At 50.6% G+C, this 10,089-nt stretch overlaps 1 protein-coding gene across 3 annotated transcripts in view; it reads right to left on the bottom strand.

Moving 5' to 3' along the window:
- Positions 1-6,528, bottom strand: part of HNF1B (HNF1 homeobox B) — a 107,327-nt gene extending 100,799 nt beyond the window's left edge. For all 3 annotated transcript variants that reach the window (XM_056865145.1, XM_056865146.1, XM_056865144.1), the window contains exon 1: positions 6,197-6,528. In XM_056865145.1, coding sequence (XP_056721123.1) covers positions 6,197-6,528 — 332 coding nt within the window. The remainder of the gene's footprint in view (positions 1-6,196) is intronic.
- Positions 6,529-10,089: the final 3,561 nt, after the last annotated feature.

A 10,089-nucleotide genomic window follows, 5' to 3' on the forward strand; every position in this document is an offset into this window, starting at 1 on the left:
TTCACACAGTGGCCAACCAGGTGCCTCTAGGAAGCCCCCAAACAAGATGACTGCAGCAGCACCATCCTGCCTGTATTCCACAGCACCTAAGATAATAGGCATGCTCCTCTGATCCTGGAGAGAATAGGTATGCATAATGACTAGTATCCATTTTAACTAGTAGCCATGAATACCCCTCTCCTCCATGAACATATCCACTCCCCTCTTAAAGCCTTCCAAGTTGGCAGCCATCACCACATCCTGGGGCAGGGAGTTCCACAAATTAACTATGCGTTGTGTGAAGAAGTACTTCCTTTTATCAGTTTTGAATCTCTCACCTTCCAGCTTCAGCAGATGTCCCCGCATTCTGGTATTATGAGAGAGGGAGAAAAGCTTCTCCCTGTCCACTCTCTCCATACCATGTATAATTTTATAGACCTCTGTCATGTCTCCCCGTAACAGCCTTCTTTCCAAGCTAACCAGCCCTAAGCATTTTAACTGCTCCTTGTAGGGCAGTTGCTCTAGTCCCCTGATCATTTTTGTTGCTCTTTTCTGCACCTTCTCAAGCTCTGCATTACCCCTTTTTAGGTGTGGTGACCAGAACTGTACAGCTTTATCCAAGGAGATCAGGGCAGTATACAACACTCTCCTTTGTCCTACATTGGACTCACAACAACCCTATGGGGTATGTTATGCTAAGAGTGAGTGGACCAAAATCACCCAGTGAGCTTCATGGTAAAAAGGGGGGTTGAACCCAGGTTCTCCGGCTCCTAGTCCAACACGCTAAACCCTGCACCCCACCCTGGTTCTCCTCACACTGGGTATCATGCTGTTAAGCAAGGGCTTCCCATTCTCTGCTTGGGTGGTCTCAAGCAGGGAATGAAGGGGATCACTGTTCTGTCTTTGCTCCCAGTGTCTTTAATTCAGAGGTATATGGAATTCGTTGAGTTCTCAAGGCTGCCCTTTCTATCCCTGATGCAAGAATGCAACTAATGCAACAAAGGTTCTACATCACAATCAATTGACACTGGTGGCCCCATCCTGCCAAGAATTTGTCCAAAAAATATATAAAATCCACCTAACTAGCATTGCTTTCCCATATTCCAGATTATAATCACAAAATATAAGAAAGGTAGTAAGATAAAGAGTTGACGCAATTCTTAAATTCATATTGTTTGATTTTGCAATTTCTGTTTGATCTATCCAGGCACCCACCTACACAAGAGGAAGAGATCCTATGGCAATTCCAGAAACAAGAAGGGGATGCTCTTTTCATCCAGCCATGAGCTTGAATTTGTCCTGTGGAGTTCCATGCTCTACTAAAAATAAGAATGAACAGGGCATCGATAGAAAGGAACCTCTTTTGCTATGGAAAAGGTTGGTAGAGCCATTTCAGGCTAAGACAATATTTGAGAAACTTTCCTGGAAGGTGTGGACAACTATCAAGCTTCTGTTTATTTATTTAAGAGCATGCTTTTGAAAAAAACTGTTTAGGGTTTCCCTTTTCCTTTCAACATTGCCCCCCCACACACACACCTGGTTTTGATTTACAACTTCACCAATGAATAACCCTCCCTTTTTAAATCACCAGCTCTTGTGTATCTTTCAGTTGATGATTTATAGAAATAAATTAATAACAGCCAAAGTCCCACGTGCTGGGCCTTTATATGATTGAGTATCTTCTACAGTACACCATCAGATTTGGGACAGATTTCTTTAAACATAAGAACTGCTGCTCAGATGTTTCTGGGCAGATAGTAGCAAAGTTATTGGCTGATACTGATGCACATGTAACCCTCACTGTGGCAAATAATTATCTATGGCTTTTAATTATTCTTCCTTAACTGTATATTCTGGATTTTGTATTTCTGTACGTTTGGTTATCATTGTATTACTGAGCTTATTGAACTTGTTTTGCTCGTTACCTGTTGATCTGAGAGCATAAAGAACAGAAATAAACGAAAGGGTGTTTCTGGGTGCTCACAAGGATGGTTTGCTTCCCCCTGCCTGCCAGCCATCTCCGCTTGCAGGTGCAATTCAGAGATATACCCTGCCCCTCCAACATTTCAGAGGTACGTATAGCGACCCTAGCAGGACGCCCCACTCCCATGCCAGGTGTCACTCTGCCCAAACAAATTTTGCACAGTGTGGGGAAAACTGAAGTCTTTCCCCCTTTATCATAATGCTAGAAGTTGACAGGCAGGCAGATTCGGTATGGGAAAAAGGAAATCCTTTTTCACACGACTCATCATTAATTTGGTTGCTGGTTTTAAAAAATGGGGATTAGACCAAAGTGACAGAAGATAGGACTGCCCACAGCTTTCGCCACAATGGCTAAGTGGAGCTTCTGTGTTCAGGGGCAGAGTACCTCTGAATTGTTGGAATAGCTGTCGTGGAGATATTCCTGTATTTAGCAGAGTGCCTTAAGCTTAGCAGCAGCAGAGGCTAACACGTGCGTGCATGAAAATAAAAGGAGCATCAGTCGTTTGCTCTAATCAAACTAAAGTACATTTATTGTTGAAATACACATTGGATAGGAAAGGACAAACAAGGGTTCTCTATCCTGATCTACCTTGCTAATTCTCTAGGTATAAAAGGTATCTGCCTTCCACTCCATCTTGGGGTGGGAAGGCCTGGACGTGCGGAGCGCCCAGCTCCTAGGTCTTGCTTGGGTGATGGGCAAAGGCAAGAGAGATAGAGGGGAAGTTTCCCTGACAATACATCCTCTAAACATCAAAGGGGCAGGAAATGAGGGTTAGGTGTAACTACAGATACCTCCTGAGTCCTGTCTATCTGACTCTCTGTGGTCGGTCCCCCCTCTTAATGTGTAGGCAAGTGACACCGTTAGGAAGGGTAGATTTTCCAACATGAATATCCCAGTTCCTGGGGAGCAAGAACAGGGGAAGATTTTGCTCTTTGCATTGCGTTGACCCCTGCAAGAAATGGGATGCTGGATTGGATGGAAATTGGATTTGTTCTTTTGCCCATTCTCAAGTCCTCCACTAACCAATATTACACACCCAGTTCTTACTTACCCTGTAGTAACTTCCTGACAGTCACTTATAAGGAAAACATAATTTCCCTACAATCTCAATAATGCAAAATATACTAGTGTTTGCAATGGCAGGCTGTGATGTACTTTAATGTTCATGCGTTCTAATTCTACCCCCCCCCCAAGCCTCAGCCTAATCTTTCCTGCAGTGTAGTTTTGAGGACAAAATGTGAGGGGAAACTCCTTGAATTCTTTGGAAAAACATTAAGTAAAAACACTGTACATTTTTAGATATAATAGTCTGAACCATTCATGAATTAAAATATATATTGCATAATTTAAAACACAAGAATTAACAAATTATTTTTGTTGTTCTGCTTGTGCTTTAGACATAAGTTTCCTTTCTTTTCTTTCTCATGCAATTAAATATCACACCAATATATAATGCACACATGGGTGTTTCTTAAAAATTAAAATAAACCAGCAGTTCATTGAAGATTAATGTAAATAAACAGCGATAGATTGTACCTTTGTAACAATTGTAATATTACTTATGCCATTAAAGGTTTTTCAATTCAACAGCGATAGACCAGAGAGTTGTAGGCCGTGGGGATACTGTTTTGAGAGGGTAAGACATTAATTTTGATGAAAAATCAAACCACAAGTCTGGATGGGTTGATTAGTAGTCCTTTAGATATTTACTGGACTAAGGTCAGGCACTTAATACAAGTTCCGGGTGAGGCTTTTAAAGCAAAGTTGAAGCATTTTATAGATTGTTTGTATTTAAAGTGACTGGAATAAATCTCTCTCCTTTGGGAGGAACAACCTCAAGGGGACGGGCGCTCCGGTCAAGGGATCCTGGGCGACGGATTAGAAAATGGAGTCAGACCAACACGGGAGCGAGTAGTTTATACCCTGCCAACTTTCTGGAAAACCGAAGTCCCTGATCCAGAGGACTTTAGGCCTCCGCTTCGGTTTGCAATCCAAGTTCAACCGGGTTGTTGTGGATCGGGGCTGCCAGGCGCCCTTGAAAGGAAAGGTCATTAAAATCAATGGGGTGCAAATGAGATTAAGATCGAGGTGGAGGACTGTTGAAACAAAGCAAGCCAGAAAAAAAGGGGGGGGGAAGCTCAGCCTGTGCTGGATCCGCCCCACATGTGAAGGGTGTGTGGCGACACGGGATTCTAGAGCACGTTTTCCCGCAAGTAAATCTGCCTGAGTTTACATGGGCTTACCCCCAGGAAAGTGTAGGCGGGATTGTCGTTTGCAGCCACAACTCCTGATTTCCAACCTGGCCGATTTAGCTGTTTTATAAACGGGCCAGATTTGGGGGGGGGGGCAAATTTCTGGTTTCTGATCAATGGATTCTGTTGCCGTTTGTGCCCCCCCCACCCCCGGCCAGCGACTGGATCGGCCAGTCAAGCAGACCGGAGACGTGCCCAGGATTTGCAGCTCCCTCTTCGCAACCTGAACGGCTCTATTCGGTCAATGTGATTGAAGCGGCGCGACTCGCCTTCCCTCACCCACCCTGAACCGGACTGCCCGGATTTCTCGGGCCTTTTAAAAACTACTTGGGGTTTACTCTTGTTCTGGTGCCCCCCCCCTTCAAAGGGCACAACTCAACCAATGCTTTCTACGTAGTTACAATCCCAAACGTAATCGCTGTGAAGTAGGTCCCTTTAAACTCTCCAGGATTTCTTTCTGAGTAAACCTACCTAAACCAGCCTACAACCTCTAATCCTAAAAACGCTTCCCTGGGAGTAAAACCGATGGACCGGCCCGGAGTTGCATTCTGAGCAGACCCCTGGTGAATTGCTAAATGCGGCCGAACTGAAAGAGGCGGATTTCCAAAGAAGCGGCTTTAGAGGAAGGAGGGTGCTGTAATCCCCCCACCACAGGCAGGAAACGAGGCACGCGGCCCGATCCTCTGCACCTTTACTCCGAGTAAGCGGCCGTCCGCGCGCGCAGGACTTCCCCATCTGGACCGCGTTTACCCGAAAACCAACGCCGCGCAACTCGGCGAGGCCGCGGTCCTTCGAGCCAGCCCCGTCGCACACAACGAAGCTTGCTTCCGAGTAAGCGCGCAGAGCGTCCCGTTGGCCCGATCCAATTCAGCCTACGATCCCGGCCGCATTTTTACTCGTTATCCGCCTTTCAGCCGAGCCGTCTCCGACGAGCCGGGAAACGGGCTTCGGGATCGAGTCGCTTGCAGAAACGGCTTTCCAGGGAAGACCCCCGACAAGACCTCCGGCTGCCCGCTAAGGGGCTGGTTGACAAGGATTGACGGGTCGCGTCTGCGCGCTCCGGGGACATGAAACGGGCAGTCAAGGGATCCCAAGCAGCTCCCGCACGGAAACACGGCGGAGGCTCTCCGTCCCTCGCTTGCGCCGCGCTGCCTTTCTTTCCTCGGGCTCCGGCTGCCCCGCGCAGCGCCGCTTTAAAGCCAGGCCCAAGTTAATCAATGGCCGGGCGCAGCGCGCGGATATTTTGCGGGGGGGGGGACGGGACACCCATAAAGCGCGCGGGATAATTAGTAACCCACCGGTCAAAAACGCCGCCCGCCCGTCGGAAGATTTACCTGTAAGCTCAACAAGCTATCGCTTAGGGCCCCACTCTCTTGGGGGGTCCCCCCAAAAGTTACTTGTATTTCAGTTCAACAATTACTTTGATAAAATACCTGCTTTGTTCTGTGCAAATGGCTTTAGATACCTACGAGGTCCATCAGTTGCCACATAGCCTATATTCAACACAAAGCACAGCGACAGTTTGTTGTTGGCCAAGGACAGCTGGGCATCTAAGGGGCCCCCGGACCGTCAAGAGCTTAGGGCCTCCTCAAACCTAGATCCGGGCCGGGGCGTGCAGCGCTGGGGGGCTGCTGCTCCGCATTCAAAGGCCGGCGATGCTTGCCGCATGTCTCCTCCGGGGAGGAGGCTTCGGACGCTCCGGCGGCTGAGCGCGCAGGAGGATCCGCGGGGGATGGGGGGGAGCTCACTTGCCCGGGGGGCTGCAGGACCGGCCCGCTGCACCCCGACAGGGAGCGGCTCACGTCTGGCGGCGAGGCGGCTTTCCGCGCCCGTCCCTGCCGGGCACCGGCCGCTCTCTAGGCGCGCGCCGCCCGCCCCGTCCCGTCCCAAGAAGCGCCCGGGCGGCGGGCGGCGAGTGGGGCCGGGGGCGGGCGGGCGGGCGGGCTGCCCCGGGGTCGCGGGCCGGGCGGCGGGGGCTCACCTGACCATGCGCTCCACCTCGGCGCGCTGCTCGGCGGCCTCGTGGGTGTTGAGGGCCTGCAGCTCGCGCAGGATCTGCGGCGTGTCGAAGTCGTCGCCGTCGTCGGAGGCCTCGTCGTCGGCGGGCGGCTTGGGGGCGCGGGGGCCGTGGCCGTTGGGCAGGGCGGCGTCGGGGGGCGCGGGCTGCGGGCGCGGGGAGGCGGGCGGGCCGCCCTCGCGCTTGACGGGGGGCAGCAGCTCGGCCAGCGCCTGCAGGAGGCCCTCCCGGGAGGCGCCCGACGCCAGCAGCGCCGCCAGCAGCTCCCGCTGCAGGGGGCTCAGCCGCGCCGCCATCTCCCGCCGGGCCCGCGGCCGCGGCCGCCCACCTGCTGCCTCCGCCGCCTGGCTGCGCGCCCTCTGCGCCACTTTGCCGACGCCCGGCGCCCAAATAGCCCATGCAAATGAGGGGGGCCGGCGGCAGGCCGAGGGGCGGGAGCGCGCCCGCCCAGGGGGCCCGCCGCAGCCCAGCCGAGGGGAGGGGAGGGGAGGGGGCGGCCTGCAGGTGACTCCGGGGCCCGCCTCGCCGCCATGGGCCGATGGCTGGACGGGGCGGCGCTGCCCAGCTCGCTCCCAAGGCGCCGGCCCGGAGAGAGACGCCCGGGGGCCGGGCGGGCCGGAGGGGGGAGCCCCCGGAGCCAAGGCCGGGCCCCGCGGCCGCCGACGGCGCTGGGGAGCGCGGCAGCTCCGCTCCTGGATGCGAGCGGGAGGCCGCGGCGCGGCTCCCGGCTGCAGAGGCCGGCGGGCAGGTTGCGCTGGGCCGGGGGTCGCGCGCCGCCGCTCGCGGGCTGGCTGCCCCCTCGCTCCTGGGGCTTCCAACGACCCCCGCGCAGTTTCTGAGCGGCACACGGGGCCGGGCTTTGGGGCCGCGCTCCGAAGGCCTCTTTGCCATGCTGTCACTTTGGCTCCGGCTGTGCGGGCGGAGAGAAGCAGGTCGGCAAGCCGGAGAAAAAGCCCGTGTTTTTCGCGAGAGGAACCCACACCGGCAGCGTTGGAGCCTGTTCAGCCTGCCGGAGGCGCGCCGGCTGCACCGTCTTTTGCAGCCCGTTTCACAAACAGGGAGGCTTCAGGGCGCCCCCCCCCCAGGCGACATGAATCACTGCGCGACCCCCAACCTGTTGCGGGGAATTCCGCATTTCTGGCTGTGTTCAATGGGATTTATTCCCAAATAAGTAAGCACGGGATTACAGCCCTGTGACTCCTTTATACACATTTACTTGGGGGCGCCCCATTGTATGCAAGGGGGCTTGCTCTCAGGTAAGTGTGCAGCCTCAAACACCTACTTAACCCCCCCCATCAGTGAAACTCAAAAGTGCTTTATTGTAACTGAATCGTATCAAGTCGTTTTGTTTGTGACTGGGTTTGTTTGTTGCTTCTAACATTTCTTAGAAGCCATGCCATACCCCTCTGTCGTTGTCTTGATTTTTAAAGCGATATATTGACATTCAGTTTGATGACTTCTGCCAAGGGTGGGAGGGGGCACACGATGGAGTTGCTACGGGTGGGGGGGCTGGCAGACAGACACACAGGTGGCACTTTTGCCACCAGCTATGAAGTGTCCCGAGGACCCGTTTGCGTCTGGACCCTCTCAAATGTTCCCCTTGGGAAGGGAATCCTGTGGATTCCGGGAGGAAGTTGTTTACAATCGAGAGGAATCCGATTGCAGCCCCCACCCGTTTAATTTCATTTTTCGTTGAATTCAACCTCGTATGGCCGAATTAGACTAAAAATCCCAAGAAACGTCAACACGGAAACAGTTTATTAATTCAGACAACCCCCACTGAAATGCTTTTGATTCTGGAGAACAATTTTAATTAGAGATTTTTTCTCTTCCTTGAGAGATTGTCCTCATTTTGTGGGAGGAAAATATAAAGCTTTAAAAAGAAACCAAACGACTTAATGGAGTTTACAGGTCAGATATACCCCTTGGATTTCCGCTCCCCACAGCTCTGTTTACCTGTCCGTAGGTAAACGGGAATCCAACAGAACTATCAGCAGGGCTGGTTCCAGAGCCATTTAAGCAGACTGGAGGCCGCTGTTGTTTAAACGCCTTCCACTTTTGCCTGTCCAGGGGTGTATCTGGAGGGGAAGGGAGAAAAGAAGGAAGTTTATTATCGTGCTCAACAAGGAAGTACCTCAAATCCACATGGTGTTGTTGGACTAATCAAACTGGGGTTAGCCGGTGGAGTAGGCAGCATTTATTTTACGCAGGGATGAAACCAGCCAAAGGTTAAAAGGGAGTTTGCAAACAATTGTTTCGAAACAAATACCTGCATTCAGCAAGCTCCGCTGCAAGCCTGCAGGGGATCTTTATTAAAGTTTCCCAGTGACATGGTGGGCAGAGAGTGGCTCCTGGATTGCACACAGCAAGGTCCCGTTCGATCCCGGGAATCTCCAGTTAAAGGATCAAAGAACTTCCTCTGTCGGAGATCCCTGGAGAAGAACTGTCGGCGTCGTGTAGTGGTTAGAGTGTTAGACTAGGTTCAGGGAGTCCCAGGCTCAAATCCCCTGCCATGGAAGCTCGCTGAGGGGCCTTGGGTCAGTCACACACACTCAGCCTAACCTACCTCACAGGGTTGTTGTGAGGATAAAACAGAGAGGAGAAGACATAAACTGCTTTGGGTCCCCACCGGAAAGGTGAGGATAATAATGAAGTAACTAAATAAATGTTGAGCTAGACAGAACCAATGACCAGGCTTAATTTAAGGTAATATCACATGTTTGACGTACAACGGTGTGCAGAAGATAAAAGGATTCTACAGACTGTAACATCTGGGTGGGCAAAACATTTCTGTTGTGATGCAGATAAATACTCGTATGTTTTGTCTCTCAGAACGTATCACATACTCTGCTGGATAATAAAGCAGAACCTGTTGTGAAGATGGAGGGAATCTAATTTATGTGGAGCAGTGGTTAGAGTAACCACTGAGACCTGGGTTCAGATCCCTGCTTGCCATAAAGTTGATGGGGTAATGTTGGGTCAGTCATTGTCAGCCTGCCTAGCAGGGTTGTTGTGAGGATAAAATTGGGTGGGGAGTCCTATGTGTATTGCCCTGAGCTCCTTGGGTGGAGGAAAATTTGACACCCTTTATGGATGCTAAGATGTGCTTGAATATGTGTAGCTCATAAGTATCACTGAGATGTCTGAGCATGTCTGACTGGTATCAGGGTTTTTGGTTTCAGTGCCCTCTGGAAACACCTTGCCTGTAGCAATGATTTTGGATTTTCCGTTCCCCATATACATTTTGCTTCTCTGTTTTGTGAATTGGGGAGTTTTTAATTTGATGCTGTTTTCTGTTTGCTTGCACAAAACTTTTTTTGTAAAATGTGTGCATTTCTCACTGCCTTTTGAGCTTCAATAAATCAGCTTTGTACATTATCTGTTTAACTGGCATATGGTATGCATATATGAAACCCAACAGCTTGAGATTCAATACAAACAACTCTGCAAAACAAAATAGCATTAAGTAGAGAACCCAAACCATGAACCATAAATAGATATTAAAAGAAATGGAATAGGGAATATTTGCTAATTCCTACTTCCCTATGTTTAGTAGAAATTGGATAAATCATGCAAAATGAGAAAGACAATTCACCTTGCTGGATTAATACTACTGCAGAATTCGACTCTTGAGGTTGCAGAATACAGATTACCTCATTGTAGAATTCTGAGCATTTTTATAGCTTGGAATATTACATGAGGGCTGTATCGTTTAGCCAATTAACTAGCCAATCCATTAAAAAGAGTTGTGGTTGACTGCAAAGTTGCCCCAGATTAATCAGACAGCATTTGTAAAAGTATATACTTATAAATTTGCAGATGGCAAAATCTGCTTTAGAAGAAGCATTCCACCTTCT

Source organism: Euleptes europaea, chromosome 19, assembly GCF_029931775.1.
Source record: "Euleptes europaea isolate rEulEur1 chromosome 19, rEulEur1.hap1, whole genome shotgun sequence".
NCBI lineage: Eukaryota > Metazoa > Chordata > Lepidosauria > Squamata > Sphaerodactylidae > Euleptes > Euleptes europaea.